Source organism: Nycticebus coucang, chromosome 22, assembly GCF_027406575.1.
Source record: "Nycticebus coucang isolate mNycCou1 chromosome 22, mNycCou1.pri, whole genome shotgun sequence".
NCBI lineage: Eukaryota > Metazoa > Chordata > Mammalia > Primates > Lorisidae > Nycticebus > Nycticebus coucang.
The window spans coordinates 6929240-6953391 of NC_069801.1; the positions used below are offsets into that span (position 1 = coordinate 6929240).

Below are 24152 nucleotides of genomic sequence, written 5' to 3' on the forward strand. Positions count from 1 at the left end.
GTGGTGGGTTCAAACCCACCCCAGCCAAACTGCAACAACAACAACAAAAAAAAATAGCTGGGTGTTGTGGCAGGCTCCTATAGTCCCAGCTACTCGGGACGCTGAGGCAGGAGAATCAACGCCATGGCACTCTACGAGGGGCAACAAAATGAGACTCTGTCTCTAAAAAAACAAAAAAAAGAAAATCAGAGCAGAGGCCAGGCGCCATGGCTCATGCCTGTAATCCTAGCACTCTGGGAGTCTGAGGTGGGTGGATTGCTGGAGTTCAAGACCAGGCTGAGCAAGAGCGAGACCCCGTCTCTAAAAAATAGCCAGACATTGTGGCGGGTGCCTATAGTCCCAGCTACTTGGGAGGCTGAGGCAAGTGAAGGGCTTGAGCCCAGGAGTTTGAGGTTGCTGTGAGCTATGATGCCACAGCACTCTACCAAGGGTGACAAACTGAGCCTCTGTCTCAAAAAAAAAAAGAAAGAGGGCGGCGCCTGTGGCTCAGCAGGTAGGGCGCCGGTCCCATATGCCGGAGGTGGCGGGTTCAAACCCAGCCCTGGCCAAAAAAAAAAAAAAAAAGAAAGAAAAAGAAGGCTCAGCACTCTTAGCTCAGTGGTTAGGGTGCCGGTCACACACACCAGGGCTGGCGGGTTCAAACGTGGCCTAGGCCTGCTAAACAACGAAAACTACAAAAAAAAAAAAAAAGAAATAGCCAGGCATCGTGGCAGGTGCTTGCAGTCCTAGCTACTCGGGAAGCTGAGGCAAGAAAATCACTTAAACCTAAGAGTTTGAGGTTGCTGTGAGCTGTGATGCCACAGCACTCCACCGAGGGTGACATAGTGAGACTCTGTCTCACAAAAAAAAAAAAAAAAAATCAGACTTTCATCAATTTGACATTCTCAATGACATCCAAACACACATACATATGTTTGACCCTCTAGCTCTTGCCATAGAAGCCATTGTTGATATAAAAGCCACTGAGCACAAAATACTTAGCCATGTCGAGGCAATTTCTTCCTTCTATTCTGTGGATGTAGGGTTTCTATCCTCCTTTTCACCTCTAAATGTTGTTAAGGACATATACCTCCACCTTTCACATACTGGAGGGATTATAAGTGTGGTCACAACCACTGTTAGGGTCATAGGAAAGATTTGTATGTTCATTAAAACAGGCTGCACATCATGTCCAGATACTAGCTTTAATCGTTCATATTAAAGAAAAAAAAGTTCGAATAAGGCATCAATGTAGCTGAGGTCCTCTTTCAGTTGGCAAAGCACCTAGTAGAGTTTACAATATACAAGAAGCTTTAAAAATATAATGTGTACAAAGTACAGAGAAAAAGAATCTTGAGAAACACATGAAAGAATATAAAATAGTCAGAGCCTAAAAAATAAGCTAATGTACACGCATACGGACGTATCTACACATTTAAGCATGCAGAGAGACACGGGAATACTCAGGAGAGAAACTTGCTTTTCCACATAACTTATTTTGTGTTTCTCCAGAAACTGAAAAGTAGATAGTATCTTACAGTTACCACCCCCTCAGTTTGGCCAGAGGTCATACACTGGAGGGCCTCTAGCTGCCATTTCCTATTGCTTCTCTGGTGAAACAACTAAGGAGGCTAAGTTACTTTAGGAGATTCTCAACAGGGCTCCCATTGTTTCCAGCTCAAAATTCAGAGATACAATGGGCCCCATTCATACAGGGAGCTTACAAGCCGGGAGATGGTCTCTTAGTATAGGGTCAACTTTTTGTTGGGACATTTAAGTTTCAAAAACACTTACTTGCACAAATGTTAATTATTATTTGTTTAAATACAGAAATAAAACTCAACAGATACTAAACTAGGAGTCAGGACACACAAGTCTTATCCCCAGCTCTATACTGTGACTTTAAGCAAGTCACTTGCTCTTTCTGAACCTCAGTTTTCTTGTTTATTAAAATAATTTTTCTTTTCTTTCTTTTTGGAGATAGAGTCTTACTTTGTTGCCTTGGATAGAGTATAGCAGTGTCATCACAGCTCACAGCAACCTCAAACTCTTGGGTTCAAGTGATCTTGCCTCAGCCTCCCAAGTAACTGGGACTCCAGGCACCTGCCACAATGCCCAGCTAATATTTTTTATTTTTAGTAGAGACAGAGTCTCACTCTTTGCTCAGAGTAATCTTGAACTTCTGAGCTCAAGCAATCCTCCTGCCTCAGCCTCTCAGAGTACTAGGATTATAGGCATGAGCCACCATGTCCGGTCAATGAAAATAATTTCTAAAATCAAATAGAACTCTAAAATCCTATGAATACATATGCAGTCTATTGATGTTGCTTCACTGTTAACTCCATGAAGTGGGGATAAGTTATAAGCAGATCATACTTTTTCATTCACTATCAACACTTAAACCAAGGAGCCTTAATAAAAACAAAGTATATTTTCTCTTCTCTCTCTTAAAGAGACAAATCCTAATGAATAAAGTCCAGTGAGTCCCTCCATCCCCACAAGTCCAGGATCACTCCAGCAGGTAGCCCTATTCAAAGCACAATGATGAAGAGCATAAGGAGAAGTCACAAGTATGTCTGAATGTCATCTTTTCTAAGGTCATTAATGCATTTTGAGAATCTCTTCATTTCTTTTCAATAACTGAAAACCCTCAGAAGAAAAATGGCATTTACATTAAGAATGTGATCAATGTTACAAGCTTCCACATCATGTCATTTTTTTGTTTTTTCAACCTCAAAACTCGCCAGAGCAAGGACTTTGTCTCCAGAGCCTAAGAAGAAAGACACATAATAAACAAAAAGATTATTCCAAGTGCACTTACAATTCCAGGAAAAGAAGGAGAAAATCTTTCGAGATACTGAAATAGAGAATAGAATTAGCCTCCATTATCAGCACATTAACCATACACCTTCCCATGGCCATCCCAATTTCCTTCCCTCTGTACAATCCACCTACATAGGGTGACTTACTGGTTATACATCCTTACTCCAGCCCTATGAATGAAATGGAATATGTAAAATTTTACTTTACTATTATAGTTATATCTAATTGACAAGTATTTTAAAAACATTAGGCTGCAGTAATTTATTTATTTATTATTTTTTTTTTTTTGTAGAGACAGAGTCTCACTATGGCCCTCGGTAGAGTGTCGTGGGCTCACACAGCTCACAGCAACCTCCAACTCCTGGGCTTAAGCGATTCTCTTGCCTCAGCCTCCCAAGTAGCTGGGACTACAGGCGCCCGCCACAACGCCCTGCTATTTTTTTTTTGGTTGCAGTTTGGCCGGGGCTGGGCTTGAACCCGCCACCCTCGGTATATGGGGCCGGCGCCCTACCGACTGAGCCACAGGCGCCGCCCTGCAGTAATTTATTTTTAACTACAAAGTATTAGGAAATAAAACCAATATAATGAATTTATTAAAAAAGCAATTCTGGATTCATTCTTTTCTTTTCTTTTTTTTTGAGACAAAGTATCACTCTGTGCCCTGGATAGAGTGCCGTGACATCACAGTTCACAACAACCTCAAACTCTTGGGCTCAAGCGATTTTCTTGCCTCAGCCTCCTAAGTACCTGGGACTACAAGTGCCTACCACAATGCCTACCACAGCCAAGGTCTCACTCTGGCTCAATCTGGTCTCGAACCTGTGAGGTCAGGCAATCCACCCACCTTGCCCTCCCAGATGGTTCCTTTTTTTTTTTTTTTTTTTTTTTAAGAGACAGAGTCTCACTTTGTTGCCCTCGGTAGAATGCTGTGATGTCACAGCTCACAGCAACCTCTAACTCTTGGGCTTAAGTGATTCTCTTGCCTCAGCCTCCTGAGTAGCTGGGACTACAGGCACCCGCTACAATGCCCAGCTATTTTTTGGTTGCAATTGTCATTATTGTTTAGCCCTGGGCTGGGCTTGAACCCAACAACTTCAGTGTACGTGGCTGGCACCCTACTCACAGAGCTACAGGCGCCGAGCCAGAAAAAGTCATCATGTTATCTCAGCCATGTTCTCCATGATAATATGAGGGCACTCACCAAGGTCTGTAGAGACTTTCTCAAACTGGCTGAGTATAGCACCTGCATTTGCTGACAAGAAGGCCTCATCATCTGCAGTCAGCTAAACAAAGTAAAACAAAATCCGGTTGAGTGGGTTCAAAGGTTACAGGCGATTCTAGAAACCACAGTTAAAAATGTCTTAGGATCACAAACTAGACCACAGATCAAGAAATTTTGTACCAAATACTTTACATTGTTTCTTTATACTTAATATGTTAGATTAAATGCTGGTACCTTCTCTCCAAGTTTCCTGAGAGCTGTCAGTATCTCCACTTTCTGTTGAGTATACAGGTCTCTTTCCAATTTTCCTACCATCAGATCTCTATCCATCTAAAATGAATGAATGTAAGGCATATATTTCAGTGAAAAACATTCCACACATAAAACACAGCTTCTCAGACCTACTTAAAAAAATCCTCTAGCTAATTAATATTACACAGAAGTATAAAAATAATCCAAGGTAAACAGGATAGAAATGCTATGATGTAGTTCTAATACATATTAATGCTAATCCTAACTATTGTCTTAGTTATAAACTCTACAAGTTAGTAGGTCAATCGCATCCTTTAAAGAGGAGCTATCCTTTAAGAGCTCATTTCTTTTGAAGTGATGTGCCTTAAAAACAAAAAACAAAAAAAACAAAACCTCCTTTCATTAAACTGAAATGTGGTCTATAGGCTTGAATGAGATAACTAGTACCAGATCTCTAAACTTAGGTTGAATATCACTCTCACCACCGGAAACACAGATAGCATGTACTATAAACTGGTGGTATTCTAAGTGCTTTTACACATATTACTTCATTTAATCTTCATAACAACCATTATCACCTTCTTTCAGACAGGGAAACTGAGGCATGAAGAGGCTGAATTAAATAACTTGCCTAAGGTCACATATCTCAGTAGTGGAGGAGGAATTCAAATCCAGCCAGTCTGGTCCAAGTCTGTCCTCTTAATCACTACACTACTGAATTACCCATAGTTGCAAATAATTTGTTAACCTTTATAATATTCAAGTCTATAAAGAGACTTCTGGAAGTATCAGGCTTATAAAGATACTTGAGATTCTAGCTAGGCTACATGTGCACAAAAATGATGCTGCTAATAATCTTCAATGGGATTTCAAGCTGGGGCTCCAGAAGTAAATGGTGGAACATTCAAAGTAGAGTCCAGGTAGAAATGGTCAGTGGCAATTTAAACTGCCATACACTATTTAAACCTCTACATTCATTAATCAACCAAAATTGCTCAAAACACTACTTTTGTCAGAAAAGTGTGAGTTGTGGCTCTAAAAATCAACTGACCAGTTTTCAAGCTGTAAAATACCATAATGAGCAAATTCTTGGGCTAGGAAAAGAAATACACACAACCAGATCAATTTAAAGAAACTTTACCTCTGCTAATCTTGTCCGAAGCTGACCTGGCTGTTTCTTTGCAAACAATCTGATGACCTCTGGGGTTTTAAAGGCCTGGCTGATTGCTGCCTGAATAGCCTAGAAACACAAGCAGGCAAAAACTAACCAAAGCGTTCCAACAAAACAGATATGGCAATATTTGACTGAGGGGTCTTTAATTGTTCATCAACACTGTTACAATTTCGGTTTTTATTTGCTTTTTCTGTGCATGTCACTGAAGCCAAATAAATAACTAAATGAAGATCCAGAAGGATATGCTGTTTTATTCAGAAGTAGACACTCACCTGGAAGTTACATCCAAAACAGGGGTACATTTGCTATCTGAAATATACTTACAAAAGAAGAACCGAACTGTCACTGATATAAATAAATTATGCTTACCAACTGCATTCCACTTAGTTCATCTACCAAAGTCATATTTCCAGACATAATTTTCTTTAGTGAATCATTAAATTCACTTAGTTGCTCCAGAGTTTCCTTTTTGGTTTCTTCATATTCATCCATATCAAGTTCTTCTCTGAAGTACAGTGAATAATATAATATAGAAATAGAGTTCCAAATGAAAAAAGCAATCTTAGTACTTGTATAATAAAAAAAGGCTGAAGGGAAATACCAAAATGCTAATGATGATTGTGGTCCAGTAGTAGTAGTATGGGCATTTTCCTGATATATGGTTACTTTGATAATTAAACAATTTTCTTTTACCAAATGGCTTCTTTTACAAGCCACATAATAACTTTAGATTAAGCAATCGTTGGTATATATTCAACAAGATACTGGGCATAGCCAAGCCTCAGCTTCTTTATCTATAAAGCTTTGGATAGTGATAACATCTACCTAATAGGGTTGGAATGCTCATTCAATGAGGTATGGAAAGTGCTTAGCATATAACAGGTAATTGACAAATAGCTGTTATTATTAGCAGCAGCATCATTAATAGTAGAAAAATTTCATGTACTTTGCAATATAACAACAGAATATTTGTCATCTGAGTAAAAGGTTATTTTTATTCACTAAAAAAGCCATTTATGGGCGGCGCCTGTGGCTCAGTGAGTAGGGTGCTGGCCCCATATACCAAGGGTGGTAGGTTCCAACCAGGACCCGGCCAAATTGCAACAACAAAAACAAATAGCCGGGCATTGTGGCAGGCGCCTATAGTCCCAGCTACTTGGGAGGCTGAGGCAAGAGAATCGCCTAAACCCAACAGCTGGAGGTTGCTGTGTAACTTGACGCCACGGCACTCTACCAAGGGCGACAAAATGAGACCCTGTCTCAAAAAAAAAAAAAAAAAAAAGCCATTTATTAGACATTGACTACAAATAACAACAGCTATCACTAAACACCTACTCTTAAGCCTTGTAATGGCCCCTACATTTGTAGTATCTACAAAAACCTTGCAAGGTTGTTTACAACTGCAATGAACAGTGGTCCTTTGTGCAGTTAGGGCTAAAACCAAACACAAGAAGTTCAAGTATTACTTTCTCAGCCTGATACCAAGCAGGCCTGTTTTAAATACTTAAGACAAGGTAGGTGTTATCATTTCCACTTCAAGGAGGTTAAGTGTTTTGCTTAAGTTCACATGCACTTAGCTGTTAACTGAAAGGCTTTCACATCCCAGCCTTTATCACTCCAAAGTCAGCAAAGAGTTTACTTCTCCAATATGCTATGGGGGAAACCAAAATCACACATGGGCCTGCAGCCACGGAGCTTGTGATCTAGCTGCAGCCATTTTACAGCATAACAACGTACCATTATACTATTACCTGCATTCCTCCAGATCTTGTAATTGCTGCATTAGTCTATCCAACTGTTCTTCTAAATTCTGTTTTAATTTGCTTGTCTCTGTCTTTCCTCTGGAAGCCATTTTAAATTCTACGTGGAACAATAAACCCACATACCATACATTATATTTGATTATTTGAGGAGGTTCAACATACCAGTGCAATTTAAAATAGACTATACTCTTTCTTAGCTACAGGTATAGGAAAGCTAGTTATGCAAAGAAAATCTCAATTTAGATACAAAAGTTTAAGCTCATATAGTAAAAGCACCACACAAAAATGCCTGACAATCTTAATTTTTTTTCTTTTTTCGTGGCTTAGTGATTTCTTGGTACAGTCTTCTTAATCGACTTCACAAATTGATTAGAAGTTTTCACTACTGGGCTATGTTACCAAGTTTGATAGATGAAAACACAAATTTGTAAAGAAATAGATCAAACGTGACTTTACTTTATAAAAAGATTATAGCATTCTTTTTTGTTTTTGTAAGTACACTCCAGGACTGAGAATACTTTTGATATTATTTTGATGGTCTTATTTACAGTTACCTGGCAAGCATGAACAGATTTTGATATGAATTTCTTCCTTTAGAAATGTGCCCATTTTTCTTTTTTTTTTTTTTGTGATTTTTGGCCGGGGCTGGGTTTGAACCCACCACCTCCGGCATATGGGACCGGCGCCCTACTCCTTGAGCCACAGGTGTCGCCCAAGAAATGTGCCCAGTTTTCTAGTGGATTATTATTATTTTTTTTTTTGTAGAGACAGAGTCTCACTGTACTGCCCTCGGGTAGAGTGCCGTGGCGTCACACGGCTCACAGCAACCTCTAACTCTTGGGCTTACGCGACTCTCTTGCCTCAGCCTCCCGAGCAGCTGGGACTACAGGTGCCCACCACAACACCCGGCTATTTTCTTTCTTTTTTTTTTTTTTGTTGCAGTTTGGCCGGGACTCGGTTTGAACCCGTCACCCTCAGCATATGGGGCCAGCGCCCTACTCACTGAGCCACAGGCGCCGCCCTCTAGTGGATTATTTTTCTCTTACTGATTTCTATCACGTGGATATGAAGCCTCTGTAATTATAGTGCAAATATTATCTCTTGTCTCTTGACTGTAAGTTTTGTTTATGGTGGGTTTTGTCGTGGTAAATTGTTACTTTTTAATGGACAGATCTATCTTTTCTTTTAAATCTTCTTTATGTCCCATGAAAGCAGTCTCTAAATATCTCAAGATTTATAAAAGTACAAGGTTGGACCATTAAATTCATGAGTTCATCCTAGAAAAACTGCTACATCCCTCGAGGTACTTCCCTTGGAAAGCTATGCACCAACACCAGTGCCTATACCATCCTTCAAAGGAGTTTGTAACTCTTTTATGGAAGAAAAAGCCCATCAGAGCTGTTGTGGTAAGAGGTCTGACAATTAAGTTTACAAACTCATCCTAGAAAAAGTGGTCCATACTTCACTGCTGGGTATTACTATGATCACCAAGATGGCCAAAGTGAGTATTAAGAAGGTGACTATAGTGATGACACTCAGCAATTAGGTATGTAGTACATTCTGTAGGATAAGTTTGTGAACTTAATTATTCAACTGCTTACATATCTTTGTATTCATCACTTTTATAAATAAATTTTTTTCTAGCTATAGAAAAAAAGCTACCTGCAACATTTTTTGTATATCCTATTAAGTAAGGGTCTTTTTTCTCTCAAATGGATAGTCAATTGTCCCAACACCCTTTATTTATTGATCACCTGTATTATAAACCAAATTCCCAGACTCATTTTCTTTTTTCTTTTTTTGAAACAGAGTCTCACTCAGTCAAGTGCCGTGATGTCACAGCTCACAGCAACCTCCAACTCTTGAGCTTCAGCAATTCTCTTGCCTCAGTCTCCCAAGTAGCTGGAACTACAGGCACCCACTACAACACCCGGCTATTTTTTGGTTGTAGTTGTCATTGTTGTTTGGCAGGCCCAGGCTGGATTTGAACTCACCAGCTTTGCTGTATGTGGCACCCTAGCTGCTGAGCTACAGGCACGGTGTCCCCAGACTCATTTTTATTGCTAATTTTTTACTCCTATGGTATCACCTTGATAGTTAAATTATTATAGCTTTATCACTAGTGTGTGTGTGCATATATATAATTATTATTATTTTTTTTTTTTTTTTGCAGTTTTTGACCGGGCCGGGTTTGAACATGCTATTTCTGGTATATGGGGCCGGCGCCTTAGTCCTTTGAGCCATAGGTGCTGCCCTATCACTGGTATATTTTGATAACTGATAAGGACTTGCCTTTATTGTTTTTTCCCCTCCAAAGTCTTGGCTATTCTTGTGCACTTTCCCTTCTGGATGAATCTGACAATCGGTTTGTCAAAAAAATTCTATTGGAGGTGCCCATAGCATGGTGGTTACAGCATTGGCCACATACACTGAGGCTGGCGGATTTGAACCTGGCCGGGGCCTGCTAAACAACAACAACTCCAACCAAAAATAAGCCAGGCATTGTGGCAAGCACCTGTAGTCCCATCTACTTGGGAGGCTGAGGCGAGAGAATAGCTTAAGCCCAAGAGTTTGAGGTTGCTGTGAGCTAGGACACCACAGGCATTCTACTGAGGGAGACACATTGAGACTCTGTCTCAAAAAAAAAAAAATCTATTGGAAGGCTGGCGGGTTGGAACCCAGCCCTGGCCATCTAAACAGCAATGACAACTGGAACAACAACAAAAATAGCCAAGCATTGTGACAGGTGCCTGTAGTCCCAACTACTTGGGAGGTTGAGGCAAGAGAATCACTTAAACCCAAGACTTTGAGGTTGCTGTGAGCTGTGATGCCACAGCACTCTACTCAGGGCGACAGCTTGAGACTCTGTCTCCAATAAACAAAAAAATTCTATGGAAATTTTGACAGAGATTAAAGTTATAGACTAGTATCAAGAAAATTTGTGTCCTGTTAGTCGAACTACACAGGAGCAAATTGTATATCCACGAAGAGTTAGTTGTTCATAAAGTTTATCTACACAACTTTCAGAGTTAGAGGGAAAAAGGAAAAATATTTAGTATTCAAAGTGATACTATAATCACTGAAGTAAGCAGTGCCAGAAAAATTCTGTTTGTGATCTTGGTACCTGTAGCCATATAGGTTTATTTCAGAAATGCACTAAGAAATTTCTAAAGAAAATACTGATAACTCACTAAGGCATTTTCAAACACAGTAGTCTACTAATTATTCTAATAAAATAGATTAATGATAAAATATCTTTTCCAGGAAACTAAAAGGCCAACAATATCACTGTGAACATGCAAAGCAGGGATTAAAGCTAATCTTAGAGCAGTATTCATGTATTTCAAAGTCCAACATGTTGTTCCCAAAGTATAAGAACAACTAATTATCTAAAACTTGTAAATTCTACAGGTTAGGGAGAAAGAATGAATGACATCTAGAATTCAGTAGCACAACAGGGTAACTGTAGTTAACAATAATATATATTTTAAACTAAAAGAGTGGAATAAGAATGCTCCTAATACAAAGAAATGATGAGTACTTGAGGTGATGGACACCCCACTATCCCAACGTGATCATTGGACATGGTGTGCCCGTTATCTACCCATCACATGTACCTCACATATATGCACAATTATAATGTAACCATAATAGTTCAAAATTTTTTTAAAAGAAAAAAATAAACAAACCTTCATAGCCAATTCTCCATTATTGCCCTATCACAATCAAAATTTAAAGGAATTAGCAGGCCTCTGAACTAGCAAGCACTAGATTAAGTAGGAGATGTTTTTGTATAGTCTCACTCACATTGAGCGCACTAGCACAGGTCTTACTCCAGTCACCAACTTAGATATGTGTTAGTCTCATCTCCCTCCTCTATCTTTCCCTTTCCAGAAAAAAAACAAAAACAAACAAACAAACAAAAAGCAACAAACTAAAAATAAGGCTGGTCTAGTCCCAGGAGGACAGAGTTGAATATGATTCACCAAAATAAGACAGACCACACTCTCCTGACATCTAGTCCTATCTATTTATTGGGATGGATTTACCTTTACTTAGCAGTAGAAAGAGGTCCCAATTTGTGTGTGTACAAAATGAACTCATCTAAACTGAGTCTACCACCAATAAAACCCATTTTCCTTCAATCCCCAAAGGTACTTGACTGACTCCACGTCTTGCTCTCCTTCCCTCTACTGGGTAGGTACAAAGCTTCTAGTCAGAAGAGGGACTAAGCACAATCTGTTTCCATTTTACCACCCAAATACCAAATAGTCATCAGGCTAAAAGTCTTGCAAGTATGTATTAATCACAAAATAGCCAATAAAGCACACACGGCAATTAAAAAAAAAAAAAGAAGAAGAAAATTTGTATCCTTTAAATCTGAATATTCCTATTAAGGAATATATTGCTCCATTTACCTAGGCCTTCTTGTATGATCTTTAGTTTATTTATTAATTTTTTTTTTTTTTGAGATAGTCTCACTTTATAGCCCTCGGTAGAGTGCCATGCCATCACAGCTCATAGCACCCTCCAACTCTTTTTTTTTTTTTTTTTTTGTAGAGACAGAGTCTCACTGTACCGCCCTCGGGTAGAGTGCCATGGCGTCACACAGCTCACAGAAACCTCTAACTCTTGGGCTTATGCGATTCTCTTGTTCAGCCTCCCAAGCAGCTGGGACTACAGGCGCCCGCCACAATGCCCGGCTATTTTTTGTTGCAGTTTGGCCGGGGCTGGGTTTGAACCCGCCACCCTCGGCATATGGGGCCGGCACCCTACTCACTGAGCCACAGGTGCCGCCTGCACCCTCCAACTCTTAGGCTTAAGTGTTCTCTTAAGCCTCAGCCTCCCAAGTAGCTGGGACTACAGGCGCCCACCACAACGCCCGGCTATATTTTTAGAGACGAGGTCTCACTTTGGTCAGGCTGGTCTTGAACTCATGAGCTCAGGCATTCCACTCGCCTTAGCCTCCCAGAGTGCTAGGATTACAGGCATGAGCCACAGCTGGCCTTGATCTTTAGTTTAAAAAGAAAAGTACTATTATATTCACATAGGCTTTGAACAATGGCTGTTCTTAGATTTTCTCTTATTTATTGGGAAAAGGGTTTTTGTTATTACAATATCTGATTGTCAGTGATATAGAGAAAAGCAACTGATATTTCTTGAGTTGATATTATATGTATTTACCTTAACATTTATAGCATTTAAATTTTCCATTTACAAAAATTAGATTTACATTCCTTTTAGGAAATACATTTTGTTTAATATTAGGCATAACTACTCACCAGAACTTAAATCCTAGGGTAACTTATTAAAGCATGTTTTATTTTCCTACACATAAATCATTGGCTCAACACCTGTAGCTCAAGCAGCTAAGGCGCCAGCCACATACACCAGAACTGGCAGGTTCGAATCCAGTCTGGGCCTGCTAAATAATGACAACTACAACCAAAAAATAGCCAAGCGTTGTGGGGGACACCTGTAGTCCCAGCTACTCGGAGGCTGAGGCAAGAGAATCGCTTAAGCCCAGGAGTTGTATGTTGCTATGAGCTGTGATGCCACAGCACTCTACCCAGGGCGACAGCTTGAGGTTCTGTCTCAAAAAAATAAATAAAAAATGAAAAAAAAAGAAATCATTCCCAGATGATTTGACATGTGAACTTCAAGGCAAACGATTCTTACAATATAGTCAAAATAAAATATAATCAGCAAATATCTGGTATTACTACCTTTTAAAATTATCTTAGCTAGGCACGGTGGTTCATGCCTGTAATCACAGCACTTTGGGAGGCTGAGGTGGGAGGATCAACTGAGCCCAGAAGTTCCAGACCAGCCGGGGGCAACATGGTGAGACCCCAATCTCTACCAAAAATTTTTTTTAAAAATAGCCAGGCCTGGGCGGCACCTGTGGCTCAGTGAGTAGGGCGCCGGCCCCATATGCCGAGGGTGGCGGGTTCAAACCCAGCCCCGGCCAAACTGCAACAAAAAAATAGCCAGGCGTTGTGGCGGGCGCCTGTAGTCCCAGCTACTTGGGAGGCTGAGGCAAGAGAATCGCCTAAGCCCAGGAGTTGGAGGTTGCTGTGAGCCGTGTGACGCCACAGCACTCTACCGAGGGCGATAAAGTGAAACTCTGTCTCTACAAAAAAAAAAAAAAAAAAAAAAAAATAGCCAGGCCTGGTGGCACGTGCCTGTAGTCCTAGCTCCAGGGCCCAGGAGTTCAAAGCTGCAATGAGCTGTACTCCATCCAGCCTTGGGCGACAGCAAATAAAAGCCTTAACCTAGCCTTAAACATTATTTGAGATTCGGTCCAGAGAGACTAACTCACTGGCACCATCTAGTATTCAATAAAGGTGGTGCACTTTTAAGGAAACTAAAGACAGGGCTCTCAAATAACTATTATTTGGAGTGGAAGGTTCTTATTCATGCTCACCTGTCTTAGCACTCTGAACAATCCTGACCCGTGTCAGTTGCATAAACTTCAATTCTTTAAGTGCCGAGTGTCAGAGGAAAATGAAACTGTTCATCAGGTCTACAAGAGGCTCAAAGTCCAAACCAGGTCGCGGTGGAGTTGGCTAAGAAAAGAAAACCACCATTAACAAGTAGTTGTATTTGTAATATGAACTTAGCCTAAAGCAGTCCAGATAACTTCCAGCTTAAATTAAGCAACCAGCAATGGAAAACACACTCCTGTCTTCCTAGGAAGACGTCAAGGGCTGTGGCGCTTTCTCCCTCAACCTTGCCTAGGGCAGCCTTTCTGCAGCTTTTCCCTCGAGGTCCGAGGGTGTCACGGCGGAAAACCCTGCATTCGGACGCCCCTTGAAGGAAGCTGTCAAACCCAGAAGCACAGAAGAGGGAAGGACAGACAGCACCCCTTTTCCTGACTGAAAGCTAGGAGCGTTCGGACCACTACCACTCGGATTAAGAAGTCGCTCCGGCCACGGGCGCAAATCCCATCTCCACGCGGGTACTAGAAACTCCCGCACTTAAGTCCCGCGGCGGCCAGGCTCCGCCAGGCCTCAGTTGCAACCCGAGGTAGCTGTGAACTTGTCGCCCCCGAAACTCCTTCCAGCCCTCCCTCATCAGAACCGCACACCCTTCTTGGGCCTCCGGGGTCCCCTTTCGGTCTCCCGTCCACCAGTCAGTCCCCGAGTTTGGTGCCAGGGGCCCCGCCTACCTGAGGGCCCCGGCCTGGCGGATGGCGCAAGAGGACCACTTCCCCCGGGCGCACGCACTTCCGGGCTCCCGGAACCAATCAGAGTGCAACCGCGGTGTTCTTCTCTCTGGGGTCCGGGTCGCTGCTCTTCTCCGGGAAGGACTGGACGGGTCGACCTGAGGGCGTGGTAAGCCCCCGCCCCTCGACTCCCGATCTCCGACCCCGGAGCCTCTAAGAAACCAGTCCCTAGTAAAGTCAGCCCAGGACTCCTTTTTGTTCCATAGCGAAACAAAAGGACCTCAGTCCAAGGTGCTGAGGTCTTTAGGGTCGAATGCAGCGGTCTCCCAGGCAAGGTCGTGTACAAGTTTTTGGCAAGGAGTATTGACCCCTTAATTCTTTCAGTGGAATTGAAAAGCTCAGTAAATTTGCTTCTGATTTTGGAGACATGAATTCACCCGGCGGCGGGGGCCCGCACTGGGTCCCTTTCTAGAGGGGGCTTAAGGGCTGGCATCCTTGGGCTTGGCGGAGGAGGAGGTCCTTCATTCTGTATGACTTTCCTTTCCACCTAAATCCTTTCTTCCAAATCTGTAGATTAGATCCACCTTCCTGGAAACAGTTTGACTGTCATGCCCCTTGAGAAAGAGGAAGCTAGCTTTCCGGCAGCACTAAAGAAGCTACCCAGAAATTGGATGGAAATCATTTTCTGTTGTTCTTAGCCCATCTGTCTGAAAAGTCAGTAGTCCACAGGACATAAAAGTCAGGAGGGTTTATGCAAAATTGTTTCAGAGTTGTAGTCCTTGAAGTTAGTTATATTTCGTCAGCCCAAGACTAAACTTCCAACTTAGGTTACCCTTGAACTCTACTAGAGTGAGTTGTTTTTGTCAGTTCTGATTGTGACTTCCTTATTACCATTAATTGTTTTTCAGACTTTCAATTTGGATAAGAAACCGCTTGTTTAGGCCATGTAGAAGACTGTTGGCATGCTAGTTGGAATGGCTCCAATAGTTGACCTTGCAAAACTCTTTCAGATTCAGAGAATTTCCTTTGTAAAAGTAAGTGATTGTTACAGTGACACAATTATCTTTAATTTTTGATTGGTGAATATGTGTGAAAATGTCAACATTTTGGGTAAAATGTAACTTACAGTGACAAATAGAGTCAATGCTAAACAAAACAAAGCTGGAAAATACGTCTTTTTTTTCACCATTTGAAGACTTTTCTGAATAAACACTTATTCACAGTGTATGTCCCCTGATTTTGCTGATGATAATGTGATATTCTGCTCAGGAATTTGTGGGCTGGTTTTAGTATGTGCAATCCTAGAAGCTGTAGAGGAAAGCCCTTACCTACATTGTATTTGCCCACTCTTCTTTCTCAGTAACTTAATCTGGTTCAGTTCTATGCTTAGGGTCAAGTATTCTTACATACCTTTAAATTCTTATTTAGAGTTAGTGGATAATGAAAACCTATTCCTAGTGCATAAGTAAGAGAAATTGTTTGGGATCTAGTTCTGAAACAAAAATAGAATCCAAGCATTCAGACAGGAGGCAGAGAAGAAATTGGAGAAAGAGAAATGATGTGTTAGATAGGGAGTCACAAGAGACAGCACTGGTAAGGCCAGGTGGCTCATACCTATAATCCTACCACTCTGGGAGGCCAAGGTGGGTGGATTGCCTGAGCCCAAGAGTTCAAGACCAGCCTGAGCAAGATGGAGACCTTGTCTCTAAAAATAGCCAGGTGTTGTGGCAGACACCTATAGTTCCAGCTACTCAGGAGGCTGAGGCAAGAGGATCACTTTAGCCCAAGAGTTTGAGGTTGTTGTGAGCTATGACGCCATGGCACTCAACCCCAGAGTGACTGAGACTTTGTCACAAAAAAAAAAAAGGGGGAGACAGCACTAGAGAAAATAACCCCAGAACTGGGAAGCCATACCTGGGAAACCAGATAAATGCTGTTTGGCTGCTAGAGCAGTGTAGGACACTTCAGCTTAGACTTGGGATGAGAGCCCAGAGAATGCAAATTGCTCTTACTAGCTAGGAAACATGCTTGGGCAGATGAAACTTGAGTGGCTAACAAACAAGATATTCTGTGAGCCAAAGGCTCACTGAACACTTGGGTCTTTTTTAAATGTCTGCCAGTAGATAGCTTGTACCATAATGTCTTATATAATGGGTTAAAAAATGAACTTTTAGAATCAAGGATATTAATCCAGCTGTGAGATCCTGAGCAAATTAATCAGCCTTTCTAAACTTCAGTTTCTTCATCTGTATCTGTATTGTAAAAAAGAAAAGGAAAAAAAAAATAGGTTGAGAGGGATAATAATAGTACCTATCCCACTGAGTTTGTTGTAAAGATCCCATGAGTGCTTAGCCTGTTGCTCAACATGTAGGAAAAACTCAGCGAATATTATCATTGTTATTATCGTTATAGTAAAATAGGCATAATTAAATATGTACTGATAAGGAATATGCCCATCCCAAGAGAGTGAGTAGATGTATTGCCATTCAATGAAGTCACAGGAAAGAAAATGAAGGATTCAATGAGCAAGAACCCTGAAGTTTTCTGCTCCTCTTTTGTCAATTTGCCACCCCCAACACATCCTCAGGCATCCACCTGCCTGCCCTCTGCCATTTTAGATTAAATTACCTGTGAGGATTCCATGTAACTGGAATCTTACTGTATGTGCTTTTTTAAAAAATCTGGCTGATTCACTCAAAATAGCTGTGAGTGTCATCCATGTTATTTGTTCCTTTCTATTGCTCAGTAGTATTCCATTATATTGATGGATCTAATTTTCTAAAGGGGGGAGCGCTCAGAGCACTCTTTTTTTTTTTTTTCTTTTTCCGAGACATAGTTTCACTTTGTTGCCCTGGGTAGAGTGCTGTGCCGTCACAGCTCACAGCAACCTCCAACTCCTGGGCTTTAGCGATTCTCTTGCTTCAGCCTCCCAAGTAGCTGGGACTACAGGCGCCCGCCACAACACCTGGCTAGATGGATCTAATTTTCTCATTCATTCATTCACCTCTTGATTAACATGAGTTATTTCCAGTTTTTGATTGTTATATATAAAGCCAAACTGTATAATTCTTTGCATAGACATAGGTATTCATTTCTCATTATTATTATTTTTTTTTTTGTAGAGACAGAGTCTCACTTTACGGCCCTCGGTAGAGTGCCGTGGCCTCACACAGCTCACAGCAACCTCCAACTCCTGGGCTTAAGCGATCCTCTTGCCTCAGCCTCCTGAGTAGCTGGGACTACAGGCGCCCGCCACAACGCCCAGCTAGTTTTTGGTTGCAGTTCAGCTGGGGCCAAGTTTGAACCCGCCACCCTCGGTATATGGGGCCGGCACCTCACCAACTGAGCCACAGGCGCCGCCCATTTCTCCTTATTTTTAAGCTATTATTTTAATTGATACCTAAAATTCTTTCTCTATGGCCTCCTTGAGAATCTTCCTCCAACAGTTATACTTTTGCAGCTTCTGTGGCTTCCCAATGGTGCTTTCCCTGCAACTTTCCGATATTGTAATCCTCTTCTATTCAGAATGAAAAATCAAACCAAATAAACAACCTTCTCTTAACCATTATATCCCATTGAAGATAGTGTTTGACAATTTTATTTCCTGGTTGTAGTCTATTCCTACCTGCTGCTGGACCTTTCTTCTTAGACTTCCTGTGTCTACCCCAAGTTTAATACCTATAAAACAGTAGTCTTTCTCTTTGTGCCTTCCCTTTCCTCTAGTGGCACTAGTCAGATAAACCTCACCATCTTTCTGCCAGTTCAGCTTATATATCACCATCTTTAGCAAACTCTAAATTTCTTAAAGTAAGCACAAGTATTTTCATAAAAATGTTAGGTCAAAGTGTAGCTTATGCAATGGAAAGAAATGGACTACATTTTCTACTTAAAGAATATCCTACTTTATGAAACTAAAGGTCAAAGGAATATTTTTACAATAAATTAAGAATATAGAGTTTATAGCTGGGCACCATGGTGGGTGCCTGTAGTCCCAGCTGTTTGGGAGGCGGAGGCCAGGGAACGCTTGAGCCCAGGAGTTTGAAGTTGCTGTGGGCTGTGGCACCGCGGCACTCTACTCGGGGTGACAAAGTGAGACTCTTGTCTCAAAAAAAAAAAAAAAATACAAAGTTTAGGCCAAAGTGGCTCATGTCTATAATCCTAACACTCTAGGAGGCTGAGGTGAGAGGACTGTTGGAGTTCAGGAGTTTGAGATTAACCTGAGCAAGAGTGAGACCCTTTCTGTACTAAAGAAATAGAAAAATTAGCTGGAAGTTGTGGTGTGTGCCTATAGTACCAGCTACTCAGGAGGCTGAGTCTGGAATATCACTTGAACCCTGGGATCTTAGGTTGCCTCTACATTCTTTTTTTTTTTTTTTTTTCTGTAGAGACAGAGTCTCGCTGTACCGCCCTCGGGTAGAGTGCCATGGCGTCACACGGCTCACAGCAACCTCTAACTCTTGGGCTTACGCAATTCTCTTGCCTCAGCCTCCCCAGCAGCTAGGACTACAGGCGCCCGCCACAACGCCTGGCTATTTTTTGGTTGCAGTTTGGCCGGGGCTGGGTTTGAACCTGCCACCCTTGGCATATGGGGCCAGCGCCCTACTCACTGAGCCACAGGTGCCGCCCGGTTGCCTCTACATTCTATCCAGGATGAGTCTGTCTCAAAAAAAATAAATAAATATAAAAGAAAAAGAGAGCTTAATTGAACAAGGCCATAAAGGATGTACACACCACCCTTCACCCTCCTCAAATACTCTAGTAAATCCAAATATGTAATTAACATAAATTGTACCCAGGGAAGTCATAACAAGGCAAATATACTGGAAAATGTACTTGGATAAACCAAAGTGTAATTTTCCTAGACCAGACATGTACCACATGTACATATCAGTAGGCCTAGTCCCTTATGTTGACCACCTCTATATGTTGAGTTTATTACAGTCCCTTGGGTGGTCACCTAAGAGAGGTTCTGCTGTAAATCCAAAATCTGATGACTTCTCAGCACCCTGCACCTTGTCCAAGCATCAGCTCTCACCTTGATTATTGCAGTAGCCACCTCTCTGGCCTTCTTGCTTGTGCCCTTTATTATGTTCTTAACTTCAACAGCCAAAGATCCTTTAAAAATAAGTCAGGGCTGGGCATGCTGGCTCACACCAGTAATCCCAGTACTTTGGGAGGCCAAGGTGGGAGCATTACTTGAGGCCAGGAGTTTGAAACCAACCTAGGTGACCTAGAGAGTCCCTGTCTCTACAAACGATAAGAGAAATTAGCCAGACATGGTAGCATGTGCCTGTAGTCCCAGCTGCTGAGTGAGGAGGCTGAGGCAGGAGTACCGCAGTATCGCTTGAGCCCAAGAGTTCAAGGCTGCAGTGAGCTATGCTCATACCATTGCACTGCAGCCAGGGCAACAGAGCAAGACTCTGTCTGAATAAATAAGTCATTCAGTCAGTCGGATCACGTCACTTCTCTGCTCAAAACCCCGCAGTGACTTCCCCTTACATCACTGACTGTCTGTTGCTCCTCAGCCCTCAGTTACTCTGTTCCAGTCATTCTGGTTTCTGTCTGTACTCCAGCAACATGATAGACACGTCTTCCTCAAGACTTTTGCGCTGTACTTTATTTCGAACATTCTTTGTTATGTTTCTTTACTTTTTTTTTTAAACAGTCTCACTCTCACTCTGTTGCCCAGGTTAAAATGCTGTGGTGTCAGCCTAGTTCAGTGCAACCTCAAATTCCTAGGCTGATCCTCCTGCCTCAGCCTCTCAAGTAGTTGGGACTACAGGTGCCCACCACCACACCCAGCTAATTTTTTTCTACTTTTGGTAGAGATGGTGTCTCAAGTCTTGCTCAGTCTGGTCTTGAGCTCAAGTGATCCTCCCACCTCAGCCTCCCAGAGAGCTAGGATTATAGGCATGAGCCACCATACCCGGCCTCACTCTTCCTTCTATCTTCCACATAATATGAACAATTAGTGAATAATTTCCAAAGGAAAATTGGTTGGATTCTGGATATATTTTGAAGTTGGAACTAACAGAACTTCCTAATGAGATGTAGGAGAAGAGTAGAAAGGAATGAAGGATGATTTGAGGTACTTGTCCTCAGTGACTGGAGGAATGGAGTTGTCATCAGCTGAGATCTTCAAGTAGATCAGGTTCAAGGGAAGCAAGATGGAGAGTTTAGGGGGGAAAAGTTCCAGTGGAAACATACCTTGAAATAAGTTAACATTTATCTCATGTGGCAATATTTTGGTTAATGAGTTGCGAGGCCTACAGAACATAAAAGCCATGTTTTAAAATAGTTTCTGTTAATCACAATAATAGAATTATTTCAAAGAAATGTCATCGTTAATATATGAGTTATTCAGATTTCCAATTCCTAACTTAGTGCTATGTCTGAAATGTGGAAGGTGTTCAGAAAGTGTGTAGATGGATAGAGTGTATGTGTTGGATAACTTCCCCTCCAGCAGATTCCACCCGAGCAAAGAAGCAGGTGAAGAACAGTCATCTCCACTTGTCAGATGCTGTGTCTCCCTCAGATGTTTTCAGAGACTTGATCCTGAATTCATTCCTCCTCCCAGTACTGTTCATTTCCTCAAGAAATGGAGTTCTCTCCCGTTCTTAAATACATTGAGACCATCTGTAACTAGCTCCCACCTTAAATACTTCAGAACTGTTAAATATACACAGAAGAAAGAAGACAAAGGCAATGTGAGTTATTTTGGCTATTTTCTATAGGAAACAATTAGCTGTCATGATGTAGAAGACTGTTGCAATCCATAAGCAGAAGGAGAAGGTTATAATTATTTTTATTCCAATATTTCCCACTGCATTTTTTAAAGAAATAATAAATCGACCTTATTCAAATACACAATCTGCATCACTGTGTCCTTTTGAAATGAAACTTTTATTCATGGCTAAGGTTTATATTTTCCTTTTCCTTTTTCAGCATCTATCCAGCTGATGCTACTAACTTCATTGAACAAAAAATGAGATTTAGCAAGTATTTAATAGGAGATCTTTATTTGGGGTAAATTTAGTCGTGATGTCAATGCTGATTTCAGTTGAACTATTTCTTTTTATTCATTGTCAGTGCTTGTTATAACTTAAAAGCAACTTTCTTCCAAAAAACTGGTCTTGATGTGTTTCCTTTTGTTGGCTCTGAAGTTCAGCTGACCACTTCATCTAGAAACAGCAGGAGAGGAGATGCTGTGATTGCAAACAGGGGGCAGTGCTGCTGGGACAAACTCAGTCTGCCAAGGAGGCATTTCTGAGGCAGGAGACCAGCAGGACGCAAAAGCCAGCTTCAGACTGTTGAGTCAGCATCTGACCATCTGCCTGAGAAAAGCACTACAGGATGGAGAATGAGGTGTAATTAAACAGAGGACGAATAATGTGAGAAAGGTGGCTTTTCATATGCCATCCCATCCCATCCCTTTTTCTTTTCTTCCTTTTTTTTTTTTTTTTTGAGACAGAGTCTCATTATGTTGCCCTTGGTAGAGTGCCGTGGTGTTACAGCTCACAGCAAACTCCAACTCTCAGGCTTTAGCGATTCTCTTGCCTCAGCCTCCCAAGTAACTGGGACTACAGGCGCTGGCCTCAAGACCCAGCTATTTTTTTTGCAGTTGTCATTGTTGTTTAGCGGGCCCAGGCCAGGTTCGAACTCGCCAGCCTTGCTGTATGTGGCTGGCACTATAACCACTGTGCTATGGGTGCCGAGCCAGCCCACCCCCCTTTTTCATTGCTTTGCTTTAATTGGAACCAGGGATTCCCTTGCAATATAATAGTTCTGACCAAGCAGTTACTTTCCTTGCAGGACCAGTAAGTCTCTGACAAAAACAGGTCACTTGGGAACCCCGTTTGCTTACCTGTAGAAACCAAGCTGCTCACCGACAGCAGCACAGACAGGTAGTAAAGTTCAGGGGTAGTTTTTTCCTATATGTGAAAGGAAAAAGGCACTGTGAGGAATACGTTATCTATCATTCATTGGAACATTTTTGCCCCAAGGATTTAAAAGAAAGTGCCAATTCAGCAATAAAGAGAAGGCTTGGCCAAGCACAGTGGCTGGCGCCCGTAATTCTTTGAGCTCAGGAGTTTGAGACCAGCCTGAGCAAGAGTGAAATCCCATCTCTACTAAAAATAGAAAAACCTTGGCCAGGCATTGTGGTGGGCGCCTATAGTCCCAGCTGCTCAGGAGGCTGAGGCAAGAGAATCGCCCAAGCCCAGGAGTTGGAGGTTGCTGTGAGCTGTGACACTACGGCACTCTATTGAAGACAATGGAGTGAGACTGTCTCTTAAAAAAATAATAATAATAATAGAAAAACTAACTGGGTACTGTGCAGGCATCTGTAGTCCCTGCTACTCAGGAGGCTGAGGCAAGAGGATCGCTTGAGCCCAAGAGTTTGAGGTGCTGTGAGCTTTGATGATGCCATGGCACTCCACCCAGAACAACAGAGTGAGAAAAAATTAAAACAGAGAAGGCTTGCTGCTTGCTGTGCCAAGAATAGTCCAACAGCTTCACTGTTGATTAATATCTTAACTACTTCTAAAAATTCTAGTAAAGTGGAATTCACCCACAAAAAGAAAAATCTCTTGTCATATTTTAAAAATGTGCCTTGGTGAAATGTTTTAACTGTGACATGTGTCTGCTTAGGAATTCTGACTCTACATGTCTCTATTTCAGTGTAAATAGAAAATAAATATTGAAGACTAGTAGTATATTGTTTACAGCCAAGCTTTCAGATTAAGATAAGTCTTCAGAAATTCAGTATTTAAAAACGTACACAGTCTGTTCCCAAAACTGTTAACACCATAGTGCAGACTCCGTTGTTGAAGGATCCTACACCAAATGCAGAAAACATTCCCTTTAGTGCCTGTGGGACGGGTTCTATCTGAATAAGCAGCACAGTAAAACCTAAAAGGACAGGTGAACAGCATCAATATACAGGTTTAATTGTCTCAAAAACATATTCTTGAATATAAACCTAAAAATTTTTTTCCTTGCTTTCCTACTGTGAAAAGAAATGCTCAAAAGCTGGTCATGGTTGCTTACACCTGTAACCCTAGCCCTCTGAGAGGTTGAGGCAGGCAGATAGCCTAAGCTCAGGAGTCAAGACCAGACTGAGCAAGACTGAGACCTTGTCTCTTCTAAAAATAGGAAAATTAGCCATGCGTTGTGGTGGACGCCTATAGTCCTAGCTACTTGATGCTAAGACAAGAAGGATCTCTTGATTGCAAGAGTTTGAGGTTGCTGTGAGCTATGATGCCACAGCATTCTATCAAGGGCAACAAAGTAAGACTCTTACCACAAAAAAAAACTTTTTTATAGAAACAGGGTCCCTCTTATGTTCCTTAAGCTGGTCTTGAACTCCTGGCCTCAGGGATCCTCCCAAAGTGCTGGGATTATAGGTGTGAGCCACTGTAGTTGGGCCTATTTTTTAACTTCAAGTTGTCATTGTTCTTATTTTTCTACCTGGTATCATCTCCTGCTCAGTAGCTATTTATTGAATGAATAACTGAATCTAATACTTTAATATAATTGTAAAGAATTCCACAACACAAAGCATTTGTATTTAACTTAATTTGCTTTCATATTCAAATTGTAGTGCAACTAAGGAACAATTTTTTTGTTGCTGCTTTTTGTTTTTTTTTTTGGGACAGAGTCTCACTCCTTGGTGGTTCTCTTGCTTCAGCCTCCCAAGTAGCTGAGACTACAGGTGTCCACCACAGCCCCTGGCTATTTTTAGAGATGGGAGTCTTGCTCAGGCTGGTCTCA

General features: G+C 41.6%; 2 protein-coding genes across 8 annotated transcripts in view; one reads left to right on the forward strand and one right to left on the reverse strand.

Moving 5' to 3' along the window:
• Positions 1 to 24152, forward strand: part of NMNAT1 (nicotinamide nucleotide adenylyltransferase 1) — a 54829-nt gene that overhangs the window by 13605 nt on the left and 17072 nt on the right. The window contains exons 1-2 of one of the 4 annotated variants that reach the window (XM_053577280.1): positions 14459 to 14550; positions 15290 to 15415. The gene's annotated coding sequence lies outside the window, so the exon portion shown is untranslated. Of the gene's footprint in view, positions 1 to 14458; positions 14551 to 14570; positions 14717 to 15289; positions 15416 to 21682; positions 21773 to 24152 lie in introns of those variants that run through there. The other 3 variants (XM_053577282.1, XM_053577281.1, XM_053577283.1) reach the window with 3 other exon arrangements.
• Positions 1333 to 14502, reverse strand: LZIC (leucine zipper and CTNNBIP1 domain containing). 4 transcript variants are annotated; one of them, XM_053577287.1, is made up of 8 exons: positions 14385 to 14502; positions 13641 to 13782; positions 7202 to 7310; positions 5820 to 5955; positions 5418 to 5516; positions 4259 to 4354; positions 4004 to 4085; positions 1333 to 2749 (listed from the first exon to the last, which is right to left on the reverse strand). In XM_053577287.1, the coding sequence occupies exons 2-8, from the start codon at positions 13681 to 13683 to the stop codon at positions 2691 to 2693; spliced, it is 624 nt and encodes a 207-aa protein (XP_053433262.1). In that variant the 5' UTR covers positions 13684 to 13782; positions 14385 to 14502; the 3' UTR covers positions 1333 to 2690. The 4 variants fall into 4 exon arrangements, with proteins under 4 accessions (XP_053433262.1, XP_053433261.1, XP_053433263.1 ...); XM_053577286.1 differs by lacking the exon at positions 14385 to 14502 and adding an exon at positions 14304 to 14375; XM_053577288.1 differs by lacking the exon at positions 14385 to 14502 and adding an exon at positions 14121 to 14369.